The sequence below is a fragment of the Adiantum capillus-veneris genome, chromosome 10 (genome assembly GCF_014529385.1).
Source record: "Adiantum capillus-veneris isolate H3 chromosome 10, ASM1452938v2, whole genome shotgun sequence".
Taxonomy (NCBI): domain Eukaryota; kingdom Viridiplantae; phylum Streptophyta; class Polypodiopsida; order Polypodiales; family Pteridaceae; genus Adiantum; species Adiantum capillus-veneris.
In genome coordinates, this window is record NC_140940.1 from 5,341,690 (window position 1) to 5,367,683 (window position 25,994).

Below are 25,994 nucleotides of genomic sequence, written 5' to 3' on the forward strand. Positions count from 1 at the left end.
TTGCCTAGGGGAGGACTGTCTCAGAGAGCTGCTTGAAAACCCTAACGAGAGAGAGAGAGAGAGAGAGAGAGAGAAGACTATCCACCGCCTATTAAGTGCATGGTTAACATTTGGGGTAGAGAAAACACGAAGGAGCTTGCCCTCATTTACACCTTCCCCTTGCTTGTTCGTCCCCTCTATTGCCCCCTTTGCCTGCACTAGCACTTCCACTCTCACAAGGTGGGTTGGAGGGCCTCACTGATAGCCTCATACACACGAGCTCCAGCAAGAAGGATGTTTGCAAAGATGCGGAGCCCGTGTCGAGAGAATACAGAAATCGGTTGCAGTGTCTAGACATCATGTGTGTGTGTGTGTGTGTGTGTGTGTGTGTGTGTGTGTGAGAGAGAGAGAGAGAGAGAGAGAGAGAGATTTGATTTGATTGAATATTAACGTCCACGTGGAGTCAAAATGACCCATGGGACCAAAAAAACCTTGAATACATTTCGTCATCGTGGGTTCCTTCAAGTCGAGGGTGTGTGTTGGAGTTGTTTGGTGTCCTCCTTTTTTTCTCCCAAAGTAGAGTATGGTGCTCTAAAATCCGATGGAAGAAAAAGCCTAAAGCCGTAGGTGTGGAAGTGACCTTTGTAAGCAATTCCTCGAAAGTGTGGCAGTTTTGGAGTACTTGCTGAAAATCAGCCCGGATATGTGCATACGCGGGGCATTCTAGTGTCACATGTGCTTCGTCCTCAATGGCCTGCATAGAACATGTAGTGCATTTTCTTTGGTTTCTGTCCATTTTCAACCAGTTGCCCGTTTCTATTTTGAGCATGTGAGACCGCATTCGCATCATGGTAATGGCGTGTCTAGCCTTATAAGGCATAGGTGTGCTAATATGAGGCTGAGCTTCTGGTTTGGACACCTTGTAATTGTCCGAGTACTTGGGGTTTATGTGCTTGCAATAGTATTCCCATTTAGATCTATGCATAGCGTTTTGCCACTTTTCATGTAGGCTTTGTAGAATTGCAATGTCGAATTTCAGCATGTATTCATGTTCTTTCCCTTGCTCAATTTGCATGTCCACATACTCTTGTACATTCCATTTCCCAAACCACTTTTTAGTGTCTTGTATGAGGCTTGAAACGAGGAATTTGCTCTTCTTCGTCTTTTGAGGTTTCCCGCGCACGTTCCAAGCAATGTGGGGTGTTCGTGTGGGAGGCATAAGCTTGACTTTCATAATGTAGGTGTACACTTGTCTCAAAGCCTTCATTTCTATGGGCCTGCATCCGGTTTCTAATAGAAGAACCGAGTATGGTGTGGTCTTCTTGACTCCCAAATGCCTACATAAGAATTTCTTTTGGATTTTCTCAATTTCATTCCATGTATGGGCTGATATGCTTGCTCCCCAAACTTCTACGCCATACAAAAGAGTTTGCACTACGCATGTTTCAAAGACCATAGCCTTAATTTCCCATCGATGTAATGTATTTTTCTTGCACATGTTTTCATATTGGTAGTATTTGGCATGTCCGGCATTGATCCGGTTGTGTACACATTGCCCCCACTTATGGTTGGAAGGGATAGAAACACCTAAGTATTTGAAGCTCTCCACCACCTCAATTGCTTGACCATTATACATGAGCATTTGCTGATTTTCTGTTTTTGAAGCCCCTATTTGCATGATTTTTGTCTTGTCCACATTAACCGAGAGTCCGGTCTCCGCACAAAAAGCATGTATTGCATCAAGTGACTTTTGTAATGAGGAGATAGTATGTGCAAAGAGCACCACATCATCGGCATAAATGAGGAGAGCAAGTACAATGTGTCCAAGGGTCGGGTACTCATCATTCTCTTTCCAATCTTCCACCAAAAACTCTTCTAGCCGGCAAATGTATAGTCCAAAGAGCGTAGGAGACAAGGGGCACCATTGTTTGACTCCCATGTTGCTTGAGAATTCTTGAGATAATCCCGTTGATGTCCTGAGTTGACATCGTACTTGTGCATATAATCTTGCCACGGCATTACAGAGGTGTGTGGGAACTCCAATTCTTTCCATTCTTTGCCATAACCCGTCTCTTGGTACCGTGTCAAAAGCCTTCTTGAAATCCACAAAGCAACAAAACAATGGCTTACTTTCAGCCAGCTTTCTTCCATAAGAACTCTAAGTGTAATGAGATGGTCAATTGTACTATGCTTGGGTCTAAAACCCACTTGTGCCTTTGCTCTTTTGTTATTAGCTTCAGCCCAAGAGCTAATGGCTTTCTCAAGGGTGCTCCCCAATAGTTTTGACATACATGAGCTTACCATAATAGTTCGGTAGTTGGTGGGCTGATTTCTTTCTCCACTCTTAAAGAGGGCTTTTACCCAATTTTGTTGCCAATCAATAGGCAGCCCTTGAGCAATGGCTTGATTTAGCAATACATGTATCCATTCTCGGGCTATGGTTCCCGACCATTTCAACATTTCGGAGCATAGGTGTAAAGTGTCTGAGGCTTTGCCATTCTGAAGTTTCTTTATACTTTTATTCACCGCATCGGCGTCCAAGTAGTTTCGTATACATGTTTCCTTTGTGGGCATGGGCATGGGCATCTCCTTTATTCGTATACATGTTTCCTTTGTGGGCATCAGCATCCAAGTAGTTTCGTATACATGTTTCCTTTGTGGGCATGGGCATTTCCTTTATTTCCTCATGCACATAAAGCTTTTCCACATATGCATACATGCTTTCGGGGCTGATGTCCCCATAGATCTCATGCTTTCTTCCTTTGATTTTACTCCATTGTCCTTTTGGGTCTTTTTTGAAAAGTGCCAATGCCTCTTGCTCTCTATGTAGCTCAAATTTTCCTCTTTTCTGTCTCTTAAGGGTGGTATATGCTTTGGCTGCTTCACTCCAATCTTCCATACTTTTTTGTGCAAGTCGGAGAGATCGTTTAGCTTCTTTGCACTCTATGTCAAACCATGAGTTGTGTGGCAGCCCTTTCACCTTCTTCCCTTTTGTGTGAGCCTTCCCCATTGTGGCCTCAAGTGCCTCATACATTGCGTGTTTGAAGATATCCCATGTTTGTGTTATATCCGAGGGGATAGGGTTCATGGTAAGAATTTGATCTAAGAGGGTAGCATAGTCCTTCTTCTTTGGCAATTGCATTTTGTAAGACCATGTTTCAGCTTTGATTTCATTCCTCTTTAAATGATTAGGCACCTTTAACCATACATGAAGGGGTGTAGGATCCGAGTTTGGAGAGATTTCTCCCACCGTAAACTTGCCTATCAAATGGGCAGCCGCATATGTGACTATTACATAATCTATAACACTCATTCCTTTGTTGGATGTGTAGCATGTGTGTGTCCCGGAGTTAGCATATTTTCCCGTTCCATTCAAAGCAATGAGCTGCCATGTAGTCAACATACTAATCAATGCCATTCCTTGAGGATTGACACCTTTATCTTCTGAGCAGAGTGTCGTAATCCTCATGATTGACTACATTTTCCATGAGATCAACCTTTTGCATTTGCATATTGCCCGTGCGTGCATTCATGTCCCCTACAATCATGATTTCCCCCTTTTGCATGTATGTTTCGATGTCTTCATAAAGATCTCCGAAAGGGTCATTTTTGTCAATGCCTGAGGTCGTGTAAAAGGGTGATTCCCTATGAGGAATATAACAACCCGCAATGTATACATCTCCCCCTTGTGTACGCATCTTCACCCATATGTATCTTTTATGTGCATCCACTTTGCATACCGTGATTATCTCTTGTAGCTCTTCTTTATATATGACTGCCACACCTCCTTGCCCCCGTCTCTTAGTGCATGGCATCCATATGGAGTGAGTTATATATCCTTCTATGTACGGGATTCGACATGCATCATGCTCCCATGTTTCTAGGAGGAAAAGAACGTCTGCTTGTGGCAACACTTCCGTCAACCCATCTCCTTTGTGCCATGGAAAGCCTCTACAATTCCAACTTGTGACTTGTATTGTAGTGGTCCCATGGGTCGCGTGTCCCTATGTGTTTGAAGGTGATGTTGCTATTTTGTTGGTGCGTTCCTCATATGCTTCCCTGCGTGCTTTTTGTTGTTTGCGTGTCCTGTCTTCACTGATGTATAATGGGCTGTCCTTTAGGTATATATGAGCATTTTTGAGAATAATGGCCCTTTTTCTTGCATCTAGTAATGTACACACAATCGCCCTTGGGGCTTCGGGTTTCTGCTTACCCACTCTGTGAGCTCTGTATACCACAACATCACTCATTCCAAATTTGTTGGATATCATGTCAGTGACTTCCATATTGAGCGTGACTACCTGTTCTTTGTCTGATTCAGCCATGCCTCGCACCACAATGTTCATTTTCCTCTTTTCCTTCTCATTATATTCTTTATCTCCTCATTATCTTGTATGTCATTTAGTGCTAATGTGGGATGTGAGCCGGCTGACCCATTTCGTGCAATCTGAGCCCATGAACCCACAGTTTGTTGTACATTCAGTTGCATTTTCTCATGCATTTGAGTAAGCTTTTCTTCGTGTAGTGTCATAGTGCCTTGTAGATTGACCATTTGTTTGTCACAAGTTGCTTGCAATTTCTCTACCTGTTCTTCCAGCAATGTAATTTTTGAGTTTTGCATTTGGTACTTATGTTCAAGGTCCTGGTTCTTGAGTGCCAAGTTTTTAATCTCATCACTTTGCTTCGTGATAGTGTTTTGCATGGAGATGAGGAAACCCCACACATCTTGCATCGAACACATGACCATTGAGTCCGGCGTTGGGCTTGGGTCTCCTCCTGTTGTACCTGCTCCTTTGTTTGCTCTTGGATTTCCCCCCTGACTTGTGTTTTTCGGTGCCATTTTGTGTGCCGGCGACGATCGAACAACTAGGCCGTTTCTTGTTTCAATCATTCAGCTTCCATTGAACATGCCATGTTTTAATGTCGAGTCGACCAGTCCATGGAAGAGGTGGCTACTCGTGGACGTGGAGTGCCCGAGCTCGGTTGGGGAGAGAGAGAGAGAGAGAGAGAGAGAGAGAGAGAGAGAGAGCTATCCACCGCCTATTGAGTGCATGGTTAACATTCGGGGTAGAGATAATGCAAAGGAGCTTGCCCTCATTTACACCTTCCCCTTGCTTGTTTGTCCCCTCTACTGCCCCCTCTGCCTGCACTAGCACTTTCACTCTCATAAGGTGGGTTGGAGGGCCTCACTGACAGCCTCATACACACGAGCTCCAGGAGGAAGGTTGTTTGGAAAGATGCGGAGCCCGTGTCGAGAGAATACAGAAATCGGTTGCAGCGTCTAGACATCATGTGAGATAGATAGAGAGAGAGACAGACACAGAGAATAGAAAGAGAAATGCACAGTCGGAGAGAGAGAGAGAGAGAGAGCAAATTTTTCTGCCCCTTCTATGCCCGCCACCTCAACCTGACGTTTTTCCATCTTTTGATCCAACCACGGAATCATGTGGACATTCCGCTCAATTTTTTATTTTATTTTTTCAAAATTGACCCCCTCATACTGTATGGGCCCATTCTCATGCACACACACTAGCACACAAGCAAAGTTGATACTGGATGCTGCCTCTCCCCAACCCCCTAATAAAAAATCCACGCCAGATGTCCACTTTCAATTTCATTATTGGATGCTGCCTCTCCCCAACCCCCTAATAAAAAATCCACGCTAGATGTTCCCCCTCCCCAGTGTCTCCTCAATCCCCTCTACTCGCCCGGCTCGATCGCCCTCCCTCGTGCCCCGCCTCATCATGCCTGCCAGCTACCCCCTTCCCTTACCTGACCTCTCGTTTGAACGTTGCAACGCTAAAGGAACTCCACTTCACACACACACACACACACACACACACACAGAGAGAGAGAGAGAGAGAGAGAGAGAGAGAGAGAGAGAGAGAGAGAGAGAGAGAGAGAGAGAAGTGTATGTACCTGCGTGCTTGTTGGGATGTAGGCCAGATGGCCATGGGAAACCACCGTTACTCTTACTTTTCCCTAATCAATATAGGGAGAGAAAGTGAGAGAGTTGACTTCTCTCAGTTTTCTAACCCAAACTCTCTCTGCTTCATCCCCTTCCCCCAATTTTTTTCTCCCCTCTCTTGCATCCTCAGATACACACTCCGCCAAGACAACCCCCATAATTGGTATCAGAGCTGGTTAGGCGGCGACAACGGTCTCTTAGCGGCAATAGAGCTCGGTGCTTCACGGCACCGGATCGGAGTGATTTGGGGTGGATCCGGCAATGATTGGACGAGATTGTGAATCTTGGCTTCTCTATCGTGTGCAGCTTGTCTCGAGGAGAAGAGAGAATGTTTTCGAGAAGCTATGGCATCTCTGTAGAAACAATGATTCTGCAGAAACAACAAACAAAGCTTTGTTTTTAGCTTTGAAATTGAACTACAATGTTTGATTTTGGAAAAGCTTAACGATTGTGAGCTTGGAAGCACAAAGGAAAGTAACCTTGGAAGAAAAAGAGAAGTTTTTGAAGAGTTGGCTATCTACAACAAGTGATAAAATCACAAAGCCTGCCTATACATGAAACAAGTGAAGAATATGAATATGAAATAGAAAACCACAAACCACAAGGATGGAAATCATATTGCTTCATAGTGGGGAGAGAGGGGAGTGATTACAATCACTTACGAATTATAAGATTTACATCCACCAAAATTTGCTCAAACAGGTGCACTAACAGGGAGAATCCAAGAACAAAATCAACGACAATTCTTTGCAAAATAACAAAAACCTCTCAATCCTGAGGATATAATTTGGCCGGCAACACTAGCTGTTAAAACTTAAATCTAAGTTTAAAGAATTTTTTTAGCAAATTGAATTTTAATACGAGAAATTTTAAGAGGAAAGTATGAGGACAAATAGAGTAAAATGATAAGGCTAGTAAGTCCCGCCAATTTTTTTTTAGGTGCTTATTAAGGGGAATCTCATTGGATTCCCTTTTGAGTTTAAGAGAAAAAAGAAGAAAGGTGACACGTGCAGAGAGGAGACAAAAAGAAAATTTTAATGGGAAAATTACCAAAATGTCCCTCTAATTTGTGGAAACTCCCAAAATACCCCTCAAATTTCAAAAATTCCCAAAAAATCATAGCATCTATTTTGGTTGGATTGTTCAAGATTTTCTATTCTTTATTATCAGATTTTCGGTGCTTAGAATGTAATTTGTCACAAATTACCTAGTAAACAGAGGCAAAAATGTCTAAAAATAATGAAGCAATTCATCTCCAAAGCCTGCATAACCAACTCAAATTATCACAATCAGTCTTCTTATGAAAACATGTAGAATTTTCTGTTTTTGAAGAATTCTCACAACCAGTTGTATTTTGGGAATTTTGGAAAATTTGAAGGGCATTTTGGGGCAAATACTGGGGTATGCAGCTCAAAGCAAAAGGAGAAATGTTTTGTGCACTCTGGCTATGCGGGTGCGCGACACATAGCCAAAGTTGAATGTGTTCAGGGCGGTGCGAGGGTGTAAGCTTTTGGAGCTCATGGCAGGAGGGCGGAGGCAGAGCACCAATGGCGAGAGAGAGAGAGAGAGAGAGAGAGAGAGAGAGAGAGAGAGAGAGAGGAGCGCGAGATAGTTTTTTGGCTTTGTGTCGTGTCGGCACTGCGATTTGCGAGCAAGAGTGGGCGAGGTGTCGTCGTTTGCAGCCCTCTTAGATTGCGAGGCGAGAGAGATATGATGTAGGTGTGGACTGCTTCTCTTCGTGTGTCTCAGGGTGGTCCTTTGTCGACGATCGCAAGGGGTTGGTGCCATCGGGTGTCCTCGTTTGTGCCTCTGTGCAAGGAGACTTGCCGTTTGCAGAGAGAGAGAGAGAGAGAGAGAGAGAGAGGGGTATGTTTTGCAACCCTGCGCAAGGAGTTTTTGATTTTGCTTTGGAACGCAATAAGGCTTTTGTAGATTTGCATCTTGAGAGCTAATTACAGCCCGTAAGTACGATTGGATTGTTGGATAAGGGTACATGTTACTATAAATTGAGTGGAAAGATAGTCACTTATTAAATCTTTTCTTGAGACCACGTTTTTTAAGAACTCTTTATGATCATTAAGACAAGGAAACGTGATATCTAAAATATTTTAATCGTAACTGTGAAAGTGAAAAATATCATTCAAAAAAAGAGCAATGTCTACAAGCAAGCAATTTCAGAATTTCGAAATTTTATCAACCTTGATCTTTTTAACAACTTAAATTCAAAGAAAGTTACATTGATGGACATACAAAGCAAAATTTAAATGTTCGATATTTTCTAACCATTGGTCGACATAAAATAAATCACGCGATATACATGCACACAGAGATCAACAAATTTTGAGATACATTAAAATTTGGGGCACATTATGTGTACGCATCCATAATATCTCCCAGGAAGCTTCAAACTTAAATAACGTTAGCCAGTTCAAACTTCAACATGGACAAGAGTGTGAAGAGCCAGTTCCAAAGATAGAGAGAGAGAAATAGCAAGCGAGTGAGAGGTAGAGATTGAATTTGCCTCTTTTGGTGCGCGCTCACACACATAAGCAAGCAAGTGCACGTACCAATGAGTAAGCTCGGACATCATCCGGCATCAGCCCTATTTTGCTGATTTTTTGGACGATTTTTCTCCCTCTTTTGGACTTCGATTTTTGGCGACCCGATGGTTTCGACACCGATTTTGGCGTTTTTTCTCGACGTCTCTGCAGTCCTCCTCTACGACATCGAGCATTGACAGCTCGGCTTAGCACATCGATTTTGACACTGATCTACAGCTATTCGGCTAGCCACTCTGGTCCGGTGGTGGGAGACAACATCAACATCGGCAATTAGAGCCGTTTCAACACCGAGTCATACGTTTTGGCATCAGCTCCACATTACTCCCATTACACGCAGATTTTTTGACACTAGTGAGGTGCCTCTACCATAGAGGAGTGACACCCTGCATCGGCATCGAGTGCACTGATCATGCTCTACGGCATGGCTTTTGTCTACGACACCTTTGGTGGCTATTTGACTAGCGCATTTCCGCTCGACGGTAGAAATCGGCACATAGCGACACCGATAGCAGGTCACAGGTTACAAGGGGCTTTTCAACCGGTTTAGACACAGATTCTTTAGGTTTCCAAACACAGCGCTTTCACAAGAGATTTGGCAATCATTTCCACTGTAGATTCTCTGCGGACAGATGCGTTGACATGTGCATTTTTGTGTGAGAACATCTAGTGCTACTGAGCTCTTTTGAGAGCAGATATCCCCACAGGGATCACTTTTACTGCATGAAGCACTTCTTGGCGCCTGTTTGAGCGCGGTTTATTCATGTACGTTTAGCTATGGACACTACCCATTGTACTACATGTGGGGCCATTTTTGGCTATTTTGATAGTTTTTCTCATCCGTTTCTGAGACTCGGATTGAAAGAGCCCTTTCTCAGACTGTGGCTATTCCATTTTTGTCTGCATTAGCTTTTGGAGGGTCGATACTGTCATTAAATATCTAATATCTAACCAACCCAAATGATTTTCTCATATTAAGATGATCATTTAATGTGGGACAATAAACGAGAACAAGGCTTAGAATATAGACATGTGCTTACAGATCTATCTCAGTACGGGGCCAATGGTGAAGGGCCCCAAATGACAGATGGTATGTCAAAGAGAAAGGTTAACTAATGGAGCTTAAAAGAACTTAGGGTTAGCTTCATTAAAGACCTCCAATGGTTAGTGTTAAAAGTCCTTTGACCTTAAGCAAGCTAGGGTTGAGCTTGAGGTGGGAACCCGACCTAACTTGTCTTTGACATTAAGCAAGCCACGGTTGTGCTTGAGGTGGGAATCCGACCTAAACTTTCCTTTGACCTTAGGCAAGCTAGAGCTGAGCTTGAGGTGGAAACTCTACCTAAGGTGCTTGTCATGCTTGATGACTAAGGTACTTGAGGTACTTGTCATACTTAATGAGGAAGTTGCTTGAGAAGCTTTCTATGCATGGGGGGTAAGATGCTTGAGTCAAAAAGAGACCCTACACACTTAATGAGGAAGTTTCTTTAAAGGTTCTTCTGCATGGGGGGTAAGATGCTTGAGTAAAAAAGAGACCCTACACACTTAATGAGGAAGTTGCTTAAGAAGCTTCCTATGCATGGGGGGTAAGATGTTTGAGTCAAAAAGAGATCCTACACACTTAATGAGGAAGTTGCTTGAGAAGCTTCCTACGCATAAAAGTCCCAAAGTTTGGGGAATCTTTGACCTAACCTTCCACTCACCCAAGGGGCACCCCTTTTCTAAAAGAGCACATGGGACACATGTCAAACTCTCACTAAGCTTAACCACATGGGGTGCTTGAATGCTATTGGTTGGACTAAAGAGGGGTCCAATGAGCTTCTACTTCCATCTAACAAATATCTAGATATTTTCAAGCTCTCTCTCTCTCTCTAAGGGGTAAGGAGGACACTTGTCAAAAGACTACCCATGTACTTGACTGCATGCTGCATGTGAGGGGAGAGGGGTCCAATGAGATTGAAGCATGTGGAAAAGCTACCACTCGTCAAAAGCAAGGAGGGAGGGTGCTAGGGGGATATACTCCACACACACACTCATTTACAAGGGCATTCTCGCTTGGTGAAAGTTGAGGAACACCACCTCCTTCTCCAAGCTTGTGAGAAGTGAGAGCCTACATCAACACTCTTGGCTATGGAATGAAAATCCAACCAAGATCCATGCTTCAATGCTTAAGCTTGCCATCTTCTCCATCTCCATTACTAAGCTATTATGTGTCATGGATTCTTGAGAGTCAGTTGCTTCCTGCATTATTGCATATGTCATCGTCTACATCATCGCTAGAAGGCTCTAGAAGAATCTACAAGGATCTAGAAGATTCTAGAAGTTTCTAGAAACATGGAGAAGATTCCAGAAGAATCTAAAAGTCTCTGGAAAGCTCTAGAAAGTTGAAGAAGGATCTAGAAGGTTCTAGAAAAACTAGAAGGATCAAGAAGTTTTTAGAATCATGGAGAAGATTCCGGAAGAATCTAGAAGTTTTTGGAAAGCTCTAGAAAGTTGAAGAAGGATCTAGAAGGTTCTAGAAGAACTAGAAGGATCAAGAAGTTTCTAGAAGCTTGGCGAAGATTCCGGAAGAACCTAGAAGTTTCTATAAAGCTCTAGAAAGTTGAAGAAGGATCCAGATGGTTCTAGAAGAACTAGAAGGATCAAGAAGGTTCTAGAAAATTCTAACCTCCTCAAGAAGCACCTAACCTCCTCAAGTAACCTCCTCAAGCACTAGTATAAATAGGGGTCTTGGGCCACAAGCTCCTCGGTCTTGCCAACACCAGTTGTGAGCCTCCTATGAGGAATCCCTCTTCTAGTTCTTAGGTTCAAGTCTTGTCCTTGAAATCAAGTCTTGTCTTGTACTCAAGTCATGTAATCCAAGTCTTGTATCTAGCTCTCTTAATAAAGTATTAAGTCTTGTAATCAATATTAATCTTATCATCAAATCCAAGTTCTTGTACATTGTGAGTGCCTCCTCTTGCTCTCTTGTAGCCCTATACACGCTCATAACAGTTTGGAAAGACTACCATCTCTTAATCTTCTCAAGCCATCATGGAGCCGACGATGGAAGGTGTCATCAACGCAGTGCAAAGCATCCAAGCTCAGTTACAAGAACTTTGCTAGAGTAACGCTCAACTTGAAGCAGGGAAACCCCTAATCTTGGGACTGGCGTTGCAAAATCTTCAACGTCAAATTCAAGAGCTTCAAGAAACAAGCACACATCAAGCACAAGCTACAAGATCTAGCTATTCTCAACAACATAAGAAGGAGCCGAAGGTCAGCATGCCTGAAAAATTTGATGGGACTAGATCAAAGTTTAGAGGTTTTCTCCAACAAGTGCGCCTCTTCATTCGAATGCAACGAGAGCGTTATCCAGATGATGCCTCTCAAGTAGGCCTTATTGGGACCCTCCTCTCGGGTACGGCTCTTTCTTGGTTTGCTCCCTTACTTGAAAAAGAATCTCCTCTTCTTCATGACTTTGAAGCCGCTTGTGCCGGAGTTCTCTGCAACCTTTGGGGATATTGATAAAGCAAGGGTTGCTGAAACCAAACTTAGAAATCTCCGCCAAGGATCGAGACCTGCATCCATCTATGCATCCGAATTTCAACAGCTCACTTGTGATCTGACTTGTCATGAGGAATATTTCATTAGCAAAGTTCGGTGGGGATTAAAGGATGACGTAAAAGATCTTTTATTGACTATACCAAAGGTTCACACACTAAGCAAGTTCATCTCTCAAGCAATAGAATGTGATAATAGACTATTTGAGAGGAGACAAGAGAGGCGTCTTGCGGCACCATTGCGACCCCAAACAGAAGTGACACATAATGACTACACACCTCAACAGGGCCATGAATCAAGCATTGAGCCCATGCAAATTGATTCAGCACGATTTCAACCTCTCTCAGCCTAGGAGAAGCAAAGGCGATGCATTAATGGTTTATGTATGTATTGTGGAGAGCAGGGGCACATGGTTCAACAGTGTCCAAGGAAGAGAAGGATGAAGGTTCATGGTGCAATAGCCTCAATGTGTTTGGAAAACATGGACGTCCAACCCCAATAGAGACCGACCAGTTGGACAAAAGACAAGAAAAAAAAGGTCTCTTTCTTCTCCGTTGATTCCACTTCAAGTTTTATGCTACCAGTCAAGATCCATATGCCGGGAGGCACATGGATTATGAAGCATTACTAGATTCAGGCGCAACGGCGTGCTTCATGGACAAAGAATTTGCAAAAGAACAAGGCATACCACTTGTGGAGAAGTCTAATCCAACAACTGTGGAAGTCATTGATGGTCGTCCCTTCGCTTCAGGGGATGTTAGGTATGAAACTCGCCCCATAGAAGTAACATTGCAGGAGCATGTTTCAAGAATAGCGTTCAATATTATACAAAGCCCAAGCATTCGAATTGTTATTGGGCTACCGTGGCTTGAATTGCATAATCCTGACATCGATTGGAGGGTTTGGAGAATTGAACCACGAAAAGTCTAAAAGAAGAAGGGAAGGCATAATAGGCCTATATATCTTGGAGCCAAGGTCTTCATGCGTGCAACCAAAAAGTATCCAACTTTCCTGATATATGCAACACCAACCGACATGTCGACAACAAAAATCATGGAGGAATTGCCATGTCAATATCAAGATTACAATGATTTTTTTGTGAAGAAGAATGCAGACCTCTTACCGGAGCATCTACCCTATGATTGTGCTATAGAGCTTCAGGAGGGAACCCAACCCCCTTTTGGCCCAATATACAAGCTATATGAAGATGAATTGGTAGAATTACGAAAAAATATTGATGAGAATCTTGCTAAGGGGTTCATACGGCATTCAAAGTCCCCAGCAGGAGCTCCAATACTCTTTGTAAAAAAGAAATACGGAACTCTCCGGATGTGCGTGGATTATAGGGGCCTAAACAAGATCACCGTCAAGAATCTTTATCCCCTTCCCTTGATCCCAGAGCTTCTTGAGCGCCTTGGCAAAGCAAGAATATTTACAAAAATAGATCTTCGTGGTGCTTACAACCTAGTCAGAATTAAAGAAGGTGATGAATGGAAAACAACCTTTTGGACAAGGTATGGCCACTTTGAATATACCGTGATGCCATTTGGTCTCACAAATGCCCCAGCTATTTTTCAACATTTAATGAATGATATCTTTCGGGAGTATTTGGATTATTTTGTGGTAATATATTTGGATGATATCTTGATCTTTTCCAAGGATCAAGAAGAGCATGAGCACCATGTACGATTAGTGCTTGAAAAGCTTCGTGCATCAGGGTTATATGCAAAGTTGGAGAAGTGCTCTTTTCATCAATCTAAGGGGGAATTTGTTGGTTATGTAATTTCTGAAAAGGGAATCTCCATGGATCCAAAGAAGGTTCACACCATCCTTGATTGGGAGACACCCACCTCGGTAAGAGATGTTCAATGTTTCCTCGGATTTGCAAATTTTTATCGTATCTTTAGGCAGGGGTACTCCAAGGTGGTTACAACAGTCACAAGGTTGATAGGCCATAATAAGTTCGTATGGGACTCAGAGGTCGTGAAAGCATTTCAGAATCTCAAGCAAGCTTCCACGACCGCACCCATTCTTATTCACGCAGATCCTACAAAGCGTTTCATCCTAGAAACAGACGCTTCAGATTTTGCCCTTGGTGCTATTCTATCCCAAGTAGGAGAGGATGGTCGAGTACATCCAGTGGCTCTTCATTCCGCAAGTTCTCAGCTGCAGAAATCAATTATGAAATCCATGACAAAGAGATCTTAGCAATCATCGACTCCTTTGACACTTGGCGTCACCTACTTGAAGGAGATTTTCATAAGATCACTGTCTATACAGATCACAAGAGTTTGGAATACTTCATGACATCCAACGTCTTGAATCGTTGCCAAGCCAGGTGGAGTGGTATCCAGAAGCATCACATTCGACCTCAAATGGCTTTGAGAGATCCGGAAGCATAAGGACTGGTTGAGAGATAAGCTTCTCTCTGAGCTTGTCAAAAGCACTTTGCTCCTTAGAAGTCCATCGGTCCATGAATACTTAACATTTTTCTTTGTTAAGTCATGTAATGGTCATGCTATTTGAGAGAATTTTGCTATGAAGCGTCTATAGTATGCACACATACCAATAAATCTTCTTAGCTCATGTAGATTCCTTGGATTAGGCGATGCTTTTATTACCTCCAACTTTGATGGATCCATACGGATACCATCTCGAGAGATAATATGACCTAAGTATTGAATCTCTTGAAGGAAAAATTCACTTTTCTTTTGATTGAGAAAAAGCTTATTGTCCCTTAATTCTTGAAAAATCACTTGGAGATGTTGCTTGTATTCCTCCAAGGAATTGGAGTAGATGATGATATCATCAAAGAACACTCCAGTGAATTTGTGGTAGGGTCTAAAAATTTTCTTATCTCTTATAGACCTAGCCGTCAACAAGCTAAGCCACATGCCTTATCAAGAAGATCCTACATTCCACCTAGAGAAGGCGATGCAGCATTTGATCAACAAGAGTCAGTGATTTTGAAACCTGAGCAGCTTAAGCTAAACGCCACTATGAGCCAAGCTCCTGAAGATTCTACTTTTCTTTCTAAGGTGAAGACGCAAATTGCCAAAGACCCACTTGCTCAGAATATTAGACAACAACTACAAGTACAAGAGGTTAATGAGGACAAGAGGACTTTCAAGAAATTGATGGACTAATTTACTATAAGTGTCTTCTCTATATTCCGCCAGGACCAACATGCTTGGAGGTACTTCAGCAACGGCATGATCTTCCATCAGCAGGGCATTTTGGGGTTAATAAGACAATTGAGCTTCTCTCCCGTGACTTTTGGTGGCTTCAAATGTGGAAGCTTGTCAAGGAGTATCTTGTGACACTTGCAATAGATCAAAGGCCCCTTGTCATCTTCTTCATGGGTTACTCCATCCCTTGCCCATTCCAACCAAACCATGGTCATCCATCTCCATGGATTTCATTGTAGAGCTACCCTTGTCACAAGGATTTGACTCCATTTTAGTAGTCGTGGACCGGTTTACAAAAATGGCACACTTCATTCCAACCACTAAAACCATCACTAGCGAAGGTATGACCAAAATCTTTCTACAACATATCTATCGTTATCACGGATTACCGGATGACATAGTTTCTGATCGAGGCCCACAATTCATCTCTAGCTTTTGGAAAAGCTTATTCAAGCTACTCGGAGTACAAATCAACCTCTCCTCAGTCAATCACCTACAAAGTGATGGACAAACAGAGAGAGTAAATCAAGTTTTGGAATAGTATCTCCGCTGTACTATCAATTATCACCAGGATAATTGGGTTGAGCTCCTACCGCTAGCAGAATTCTCCTATAATAATAGTTTTCATGCCTCCACCCGTCACACTCCATTCTTTGCTATTATGGTCAACATCCCAAACATAATATCCACAGACACTATCAAGTCAAGAACCAACTGCTATTCATCTTACACAACAATTATCTGCAATTCACAAAGAACTTACGATTCATATCAAAGAAGGGCAATCCAAGTATAAGGAAAGTGCAGATCTCCATCACATGCAGCATCCAAAATACAAAGAAGGGGATAAAGTGTGGCTCCTCCGACGTGATCTGCGTTCATCTCGTCCCTGTCAAAAGCTTGATTATCGAAGGCTTGGCCCATTTAAAATTATCCATCAAGTCAATCCAGTCACCTATCGACTCTGATTGCCCTCATCCATGAAAATCCATCCGGTCTTTCATGTCTCAGTCCTAGAACTTTGTCACACATCTAAGATCCCAGGAAGAGCCCTACAACCACCTCCTTCGGTTGGGATTCAAGGACATGACGAATATGAGGTTGAGAAAGTCCTAGATTCTCGAGTTTCGCATGGTAGGTTACAGTACTTGGTGCATTGTAAAGGCTATGATGTTAGTGAATGAACCTGGGAACCAGCACACAATCTACAACCTGCATCTCTCAAAGTCCAAGAGTTCCATCAACAACATCCATGGAAGCCCAACTCAATGAACACCACAGCTCCTCGTGGAACTCGTCGCTAAAGGAGGGGGTAATGTCATGGATCTTGAGAGTCACTCACTGTCTGCATCATCGCCTATGTCATCACCTACATCATCGCTAGAAGGCTCTAGAAGAATCTAGAAGGATCTAGAAGATTCTAGAAGTTTTTAGAAACATGAAGAAGATTCCGAAATAATCTAGAAGTTTTTGGAAAGCTCTAGAAAGTTGAAGAAGGATCTAAAAGGTTCTAGAAGAACTAGAAGGATCAAGAAGTTTCTAGAAGCATGGAGAAGATTCCGGAAGAATCTAGAAGTTCTTGGAAAGCTCTAGAAAGTTGAAGAAGGATCTAGAAGGTTCTAGAAGAACTAGAAGGATCAAGAAGTTTCTAGAAGCTTGGAGAAGATTCCGAAAGAATCTAGAAGTTTCTAGAAAGCTCTAGGAAGTTGAAGAAGGATCCAGAAGGTTCTAGAACTGGTATAAATAGGGGTCTTGGGCCACAAGCCTTGCAGTCTTGCCAACACTAGTTGTGAGCCTCCCATGAGGAAATCCCTCTTCTAGTTATTAGGGTCAAGTCTTGTCCTTGCAATCAAGCCTTGTCTTGTACTCAAGTCATGTAATCCAAGTCTTGTATCTAGCTCTCTTAATAAAGTATTAAGTCTTGTAATCAATATGAAGCTTATCATCAAATCCAAGTTCTTGTACATTGTGAGCGCCTTCTCTTGCTCTTTTCTAGCTTTGTACGTGCTCATAACATTATGTATGCTAGCAAGAAGAGTAATGATAAGTGAAGAACTATTTCTTTCTCCTATGGAATGTTTCTTCTTCCTCTTCCCTACCCTCATTCTCCGCTAGGTCTCTCCACCTTCGAAGGTGTTTGAGGCCTTGGGATAGTTTATGATTTCTACAAGTTTATGTTATGCTTGTGATGCATGAAGCTTTCCATCTTCATTGCATCATGTAGGTCACAAGGAACACAAAGATTGTATTGTACCAAGTCTCTCTTGATGGGAGAAACTATAATACAAATGCCTATTGGAGGGGGGACTGGCTCCATATGAATCCGGTCCTCAACTATTGTCATGTTCACTAAACGATCTCTCTTGCAAAAGTATTGTTCATGCCAAGTTAACTAAGTACCATGTTTATATTTCTACTATCAATTAAGTTCACCCACTATGCTCACAAAGTAATCTCTTAAAAGTGCTTCATCTAATTTCCTAATTCCGCTACTCTTAAAGTTCATAGGCAATTTCCATTACATTGGTATCAGAGCATTTGGTTTCTCTTTTCTTGCTTAAGAAGAGAGGTCCTTAAGTAGCCTATTAATGGTTGTTTTTGTTAATTTTATTAAGGTAAGTGGGTCTGGGATCTATTATCGGTTTTTTTGAGCCCACTATGTGGAATATGGTGCACACCTCGGGAGCTTTGGTCTTAATAATGGAGTCTTTTTAGACTTGCCTACGGATTTACCATTATTGAACCATAAGAAGTCTGAAAGGAGCTATCCCTTAGCAACTTCGCTATGTTAGACTCACTTCACTACTCTCTATAGTTAACCAATTCGAGCCGTGGATGTAGATACTTAAGTGCCTATTTTCAAAGACTAAGAAGAGTAGCAACTAAGGTTTTGAATTTCCAAAGCATACACTAAGTAAACATATAAGCTAATTAACACGGATGACAATAACCAAGAGAGTAGAATGAACATTGAAAACTTTGATTTTGCACATGAAGGTGCCAATAATGATGAGATCCCCAAAAGAAGAATCTCTCCCATACGAGAGGAGGAATCCAAAGATCAAGAAAGCAATGAATCCCTAAATTCCTCTGAAGATGTGGATCCACGAAGAAGGCGAACTAAAAGATTGCCAACTCCTCCCAAGAGGAAACGGTTAACCCATAGTCCTTCTCCTTGTTACTCCAAAAGAGAAGAGAGGAAACCAAGGAAGAAAAGGGCAAGAAAGAGGTCACCCTCTTCTCCTTCTTCTTCACCTCCTCCTCTACCAATGAAATCTATGGCTATTCTCCTAAAGAATATAAGAGGGGAGGACATCGCAAATCTTACCCTGCATGGCGAAGGTCACAAAAGCTCAAGAAGTTCAAAGAGGGAGGAAAGAGTATCTCTTTTCTCACCTATGATGGCACCTTTGGTGCTACCGACAAAGTATTGGCCTTCATCCAACAATTTGATGCGGCCTTTGGAGACGAGGGCTTCACAGAGTCCTCCAAGTTACACCATGTAGCTATGCACTTCCAAAAATTGGCTCGTCAAAGGTGGGCTAGCCTTCGTGGCAATGGCCAAGCCCCAAAGACATGGAAAGCTCTACGAGTTTCCATCATGAAGCAATTCCTTACAAGCGATGCAAAGACAAAGTGCTCACCGAATGGCGGCGTTTAAGGCTTATCTCTCATGAGTCTATCCACAAATATGTGGACATGTTTTGGGATTTACATCTCAAGGCTACTGTCTTTCAAAAGATAGACTATACTGAGCAAAAATAACAATTTTGTGCGGGATTACCTGAAGAGATGGCCGAGTATGTCAACTCTCAACGGCCTGACTCTATCAGCGAAGTAATCCACATTACCAAAATCTATCCATGGGAATACGGGAATATAGACAATAGTCAACAGGTTTAGCAAGCAAGCACACTTTATCCCTGTCAAGAAGACTATTAAGGCACACCAAATGGAAACTCTCTTCATATCATATTTTCAAACACCATGGATTGCCAACATCCATCGTGTCAGATAGAGATCCTAGAATGACCAGTAATTCTCGGAAAGGTCTCTTCAAAAATCTAGATACAAGATTGAATTTCTCTTCGGCCTATCACCCACAAACGGATGGCCAAAGTGAGATAGCCAATCTTACGATTCTTGATCTACTAAAGACCTATGTTACAGAAGTAGATCAACCCTCACAATGGGAAAAGTACTTACCTCTTGTAGAGTATGCTATAATAATACTATCCATACTTCTACGCGAAAAGCACCTTTTGAAATCATAGAGGGAAGACCTAAAAGTCCCTTGCTACTTAAAGTACATGGAAAGATCTTCGCTGCCGATGAGTATAGCCATGACCTGCAAGCATCTTTTCAAAGTAATTAAGTTTCCTAAGGCTTGATTGAGGCAAACGACAGGCAAAAACCCTACGGGCCATCAAAAGTATTATGCTAAACTAGTAAAAAGAACTATGGTCCTTTTCAAATTTTGAAGCCAATCAATAAGGTGGCATATCAACTCAAGTTTCCTAACCGTTGGCTCATACACAATGCTTTTCATGTGAGCCTACTCAAGCCCTACAAACGAGAGCCTCCAAATGAACCAATTATTGAAGACCCTACCGAAATCAAAGATCAAGAAGAGGTACTACAACCCGAAGCTATCCTTCGGCATGAAGACAAGGTACTACGACATGGTAAGATTATCCAACGGTATCTTATTAAGTTCAAAAATTATCCTTTTGAAGATGCTAGATGGATGCAAGGAATCCACCTTAAGGATAGTATGAACCTTGTCAACGCTTACAATGCTACATTAGAGTAAGCAAATGTACATGTTTCTTTTAATGATCAATGTTTTGTCTTATAAGACTAGTTCTCTGTTTATTGTGCACAAATTTAAGTAGTATCCATACTAAGAATCATGTTTGGGATGACGACGTCTCTTAAACACCATGTAGAATTTGTCACTCTACTTGGGAAGATGAAATGGACTAAAGAGCAGACATGCTTGCGGCAGCTATATCTCCCAAGCACCAAATGGATTAGTCATCCATCTTAGAATGATTTCGTAGGGTAAAAAGGGATCCTCTACCCGCTAAGACAAATTGACTAGTGACTATGACTTTATCTCTTTTACCTCATAGTCGAGGACAACTATGATTTCAAGAGAGAGGTAATGTCATTAAATATCTAATATCTAACCAACCCAAATGATTTTCTCATATTAAACTGATCATTTAATGTGCGATAATAAACGGGAACAAGGGTTAGAATATAGACATGTGCTTACGGATCTATCTCAACACGGGGCCAATGGTAAAGGGGCCCAAATGAGAGATGGTCTGTCAAAGAGCAAGGTTAACTAATAGAGCTTAAAAGACCTTAGAGTTAGCTTCATTAAACACCTCCAATGGTTAGTGTTAAAAGTCCTTTGACCTTAAGCAAGTTAGGGTTAAGGTGGGAACCCGACCTAAACTTGTCTTTGACCTTAAGCAAGCTAGGGATGTGGTTGAGGTGGGAACCTAGCCTAAATTTTCCTTTGACCTTAGGCAAGCTAGGGTTGAGCTTGAGGTGGGAACTCCATCTAAAGTGCTTGTCATGCCTAATGACTAAGGTGCTTGAGGTACTTTTCATACTTAATGAGGAAGTTGCTTGAGAAGCTTCCTATGCATGGGGGGTAAGATTCTTGAGTAAAAAAGAGACCCTACACACTTAATGAGTAAGTTGCTTGAGAAGCTTCCTATGCATGGGGGGTAAGATGCTTGATTCAAAAAGAGACCCTACACACTTAATGAGGAAGTTGCTTGAGAAGCTTCCTATGCATAAAAGTCCCAAAGTTAGGGGCATTTTTGACCTAACCTTCCACTCACCCAAGGGGCACCCTTTTTCTAAAAGAGCACATGGGACACATGTCAAACTCTCACTAAGCTTAACCACATGGGGTTCTTGAATGCTATTGGTTGGGCTAAAGAGGGGTCCAATGAGCTTCTACTTCCATCCAACAAATATCTAGATATTTTCAAGCTCTCTCTCTCTAAGGGGTAAGGAGGCCACTTGTCAAAAGACTACCCATGTACTTGAGTGCATCTGCATGTGATTGGCTAGGGGGAGAGGGGTCCAATGAGATTGAAGCATGTGGAAAAGCTACCACTCGCCCAAAGCAAGGAGGGGGGGGTGCTAAGGAGATATTGTAATAAAATCTAATATCTAACCAACCCAAATGATTTTCTCATATTAAATTGATCACTTAATGTGGGAGATAAACGGGAACGAGTGTTAAGATATAGATATGTGCTTATAGATCTATCTCAACACGGGGCCAATAGTAAAGGGGCCCAAATGGGAGATGGTCTATCAAGAGCAAGGCTAACCAATGGAGCATAAGACCTTAGGGTTAGCTTCATTGAAGACCTCCAATAATGTGTGTAAAAGTCTTTTGACCTTAGGTAAGCTAGGCTGAGCTTGAGGTGGGAACCCGACCCAAACTCGAGGTGCTTGTCGTGCTTGAGGTGCTTGTCCTGCTTGAGGTGCTTGTCATGCTTGAGGTGCTTGATTAAGATGCTTGAGGTGCTTGACTGGCTCCATGCTTGAGGTGCTTGACTTGGTGCATGATTAAGGTGCTTGAGGTGCCTTGAGAAGCTTGCCTGAGATGCTTGTGGGAACACCCCCTACTTCAAGTGCTTAATCATGCTTGATGACTAAGGGGCTTGCTCATCCAAAGTCAAAAAGATCCCTACAAGGAGGGGGGCGAGCCTACAAGGGGGGGGGGGGGATGAGAGAGAACACACACACACACACACACACACACACACACACACACACACACACAAGGGAAGCCCCAACTTGAAGAGGCAGCAAGGACACTTGTCAAGTTCCTCCTCATGTTGCCCTCATGGTGTGCCTGAAACCTATTGGTTGGCCACCCAAGGGGTCCAATGATAATAAAGGATATTTAATTAATTGATTTTGCATTTATCAAGTCCTCTCTCTCAAAGGGGAAAGGGGGACACTTGTCCCAAGGCTATCCCTGTTGCTTGTAATGGCTCCTGCTTGTGATTGGCTAGGCCTGGAGGGGTCCAATGAGCTTCAAGCATGAGCTACAAGGGGGGGTCAACCCAAGCAAGCTAGGGGGGTGCTTAGGGGGTATACTCACCCACACACACTCACAAACACTCTCATTGTATACTATGCAAAGTGCAAGAGCTCCCTCTCTTTCTCCAAGCAAGTAGAGGTTGAGAGCCTACACCAACACTCTTGGCTATGGAGTGCAAATCCATCCAAGAGCCATGCTTCAATGCTTGAGCTTGCCATCTATTTCTTCTTCATTACTATGCTATTATGTATGCTAGAACAAGAGTTATGATAAGTGAGGAACTAGCTCTTTCTCGTATGAAATGTTTCTTCTTCCTCTTCCCTACCCTCATTCCCTGCTAGCTCTCTCCACCTTCGAAGGTGTTTGAGGTTTTGGGACTGAGGCTTGGTATAGTTAAAGATTTCTTCAAGTTTAGGTTATGCTATGATGATGATTCATGAAGCTTTCCATCTTCATTGCTTCACCTAGGTCACAAGGAACACAAAGAATGTATTGTAACAAGTCTCTCTTTATGGGAGAAATCATAATACAAATGCCTATTGGAGGGGGGACCGGCTCCACATAAATCCGGTCCTCAACTGTTGTCATGTTCTCTAAATTCTCTCTCTTGCAAAAGTATTGTCTATGCCAAGTTAACTAATTGCTATGATTATGTTGCTATCTTCAATTATGTCTACCCGCTATGCTCACAAAATCATTTCTTGAAAGTACTCTCATTAAATTCCGCTACTCTCAAATTGAATAGGCAAATTCCATTACATTGGTATCAGAGCATTTGGTTTCTCTTTTCTTGCTTAAGAAGAGAGGTCCTTAAGTAGCCTATAAATGGTTGATGTTGTTAATTATAATAGAGTAAGTGGAACTGGGATCTAATATCGGTTTTGTTAAGCCCACTATGTGGGGGATGGTGCACACCTCGGGAGCTTTGGACTTAATAATGGAGTCATTTTAGACTTGCCTACGGCTTTACCATTATTGAGCCATAAGAAGTCCGAAAGGAGCTAGCCCTTGGCAACTCTGCTATGTTAGACCTACTCCTCTACTCTCTATAATTAACCACTTTGAGCCGTGGGTGTAGATACTTAAGAGCCGATTTTCAAAGGCTAAGAGGAGTGGCAACTAAGGTTTTGTATTGCCAAAGCAGACACTAAGTATAAACATAAATTTTGTTAACATGGCTGACAATAATCAAGAGAGTAGAATGAACATTGATAGCTTTGATTTTGCACATGAAGGTGCTAATGATGATGCTCCCATGTTTGTGAATTATCTCGTCACTAGGTTGCAACAAGCTATGGGCAACCCTGTTTTGCAAGCCGAAGTTACTCAACAACTTCGTGCTTATGGAATTTCCATTCCTCTCCCAGAGGAGAGAGAGCTTAGGAGGCCTCTTGAAGAGACCCCCAAAAGAAGACTCTCTCCTATTCGAGAGGAAGAATCCAAAGAGAAAGAAAGCAATGACAGTCTAAGTTCTTCTGAAGATGTGGCTCCACGAAGACGGCGGTCTAGACGATCGCCTACTCCTCCCAAGAGGAAAAGAGCAACCCATAGTCCTTCTCCTCATCACTCTGAAAGGCAAGAGAGGAAACAAAGGAAGAAAAGGGCTAGGAAGAGGTCACCCTCTTCTCCTTCTTCTTCATCTTCCTCCTCTTCCGATGAAAGTTATGGCTATTCTCCGAGAGAATACAAGAGGGGAGGACATCGCAAATCATTTCCTGCATGGCGAAGGTCACAAAAGCAAAAGAAGTTCAAGGAGGGAGGAAAGAGTATCTCTTTTCTCACCTATGATGGCACCTTTGGTGCTACCGACAAAGTGTTGGCCTTCATCCAGCAATTTGATGCAGCCTTTGGGGACGAGGGCTTCACAGAGTCCTCCAAGCTACGCCATGTAGCTATGCACTTCCAAAAATCAGCTCGTCAATGGTGGGCTAGCCTTCGTGGCAATGGAGAAGCCCCAAAGACATGGAAAACTCTACGAGTTTCCATCATGAAGCAATTTCTTCCAAGTGATACTAAAGATAAAGTTCTTACCGAATGGCGCGGCTTGAAGCTTCTCTCTCATGAGTCTATCAACAAGTATGTAGACAAGTTTTGGGATTTACATCTCAAAGCTACTGTCTTTCAAAAGATAGACTTTGCCGAGCAAAGACAGCAATTCTGTGCGGGATTACCTGAAGAGATGGCCGAATACATCAACTCTCAACGGCCCGGTACTATTACCGAAGTAATCCACCACACCATGGTTGCTTCACGCATCAATTTCCATCAAGGGGCTAGACGTAATGTCAAGCCCATGGAAAACAAAGATAAAAATTATGCAAAGGGGAAATCCAATGCTCAAAATAATTCCCAACGCACTTCCAACAACAACAATAACAAAAACAACAATCGGTCCAAGGAGAAGGGAGTTTACAAAGGTAAAAACAAACTCTCTCCTGAAGAGCTTGAAGCTTTTCGCAAGGACCATAAGTGTTTCAAGTGTGGGGAGCAAGGACATGGCTATCGTTCTTGCCCCAAGAAGAATACTCGCAATGAGACTCCTAGGGCTTCCACCATCGAAGCTCCAAAAGAGGATGCTCATTGCAAAGGATCATCACTTTCCTATGCGTGGGGAAAGGTAAGAGAGCATGATGCCTTCATCTTGTTTGACCCACGCTCTACTCTCAACTTCATATCAATAGAGTTGGCCACCAAGTTGGGCATTCAAGCTTTTGAGATGGGAGATATAGTAACAACTGATGCAGCTTTCAAGGGACAACAAGCCTCCGTTACTCCCTTGATTGGGAAGTTGAGGCTTCATGTCCAAAGCTATGTCGACAAAGAAGACTTCTTCATCACTCCTCTCCAACATCAGGATGTTATCCTAGGGGCACCATGGTTTGATCGCATGGCTGCCAACATGAAGTTCCCTAAAAGGAGAATTTACTTCACCTACAGGGGAAAGAACATGTATATAGATGCTAGTGAGCGTGGTCGCACTATTCCACTTGTAAATCCTCTTTCTTTTGATAAATCAATGAAGAGCTCAGTTTCTGCGTACATGATTTATGTCAAAGAGTCTCTAAAAGCTAATAATGTTTCATCAAATGAAAATGATAGGAATCAAGAAGAGTTAGCCTTGTCTACTTTTCTAAAAGGATTCCAAGATGTGTTCATCGATGATATCCCTATGGACCTACCTCCAAAACGAGGGGATGATGACCATCGTATTGAGCTCCTTCCAGGAAGGTCACCGCCTAACAAACCTCCTTATCGAGTCTCACGAGCTCAACAAGAGGAGATTATGAGGCAAGTACAGGAATTGGTAGACAAAGGGATGGTGAGGCCTAGTTCCTCTCCCTTTTGTTCTCCAGTCCTTTTAGTGCAAAAGAAAGATGGTACATACCGTATGTGTGTGGACTATCGAGCACTAAACCATATCACTATCAAAAACAGATTTCCCGTGCTTCGGGTAGAAGATCTGTTTGATAAGCTACAAGGCTCTACCTACTTCAGTAGGATTGACCTTAAGAGTGGCTATCATCAAATAAGGATAGTGGATGAAGATATCCTAAAGACCGCGTTTCGCACAACATTTGGTCTTTATGAATATCTAGTCATGCCTTTTGGCTTGACTAATGCACCAGCTACTTTCAATCGTCTCATGGAGAAAATTTTTAGACCATATCGTAAATTCA

At 42.5% G+C, this 25,994-nt stretch overlaps 1 protein-coding gene across 1 annotated transcript; it reads right to left on the reverse strand.

Moving 5' to 3' along the window:
* Positions 1-406: 406 nt before the first annotated feature.
* On the reverse strand, positions 407-5,353 carry LOC147448391 (uncharacterized). The gene has a single exon (XM_086521024.1). It carries the CDS (start codon positions 3,446-3,448, stop codon positions 2,498-2,500), a length of 951 nt encoding a protein of 316 aa, XP_086377150.1. The 5' UTR covers positions 3,449-5,353; the 3' UTR covers positions 407-2,497.
* Positions 5,354-25,994: the final 20,641 nt, after the last annotated feature.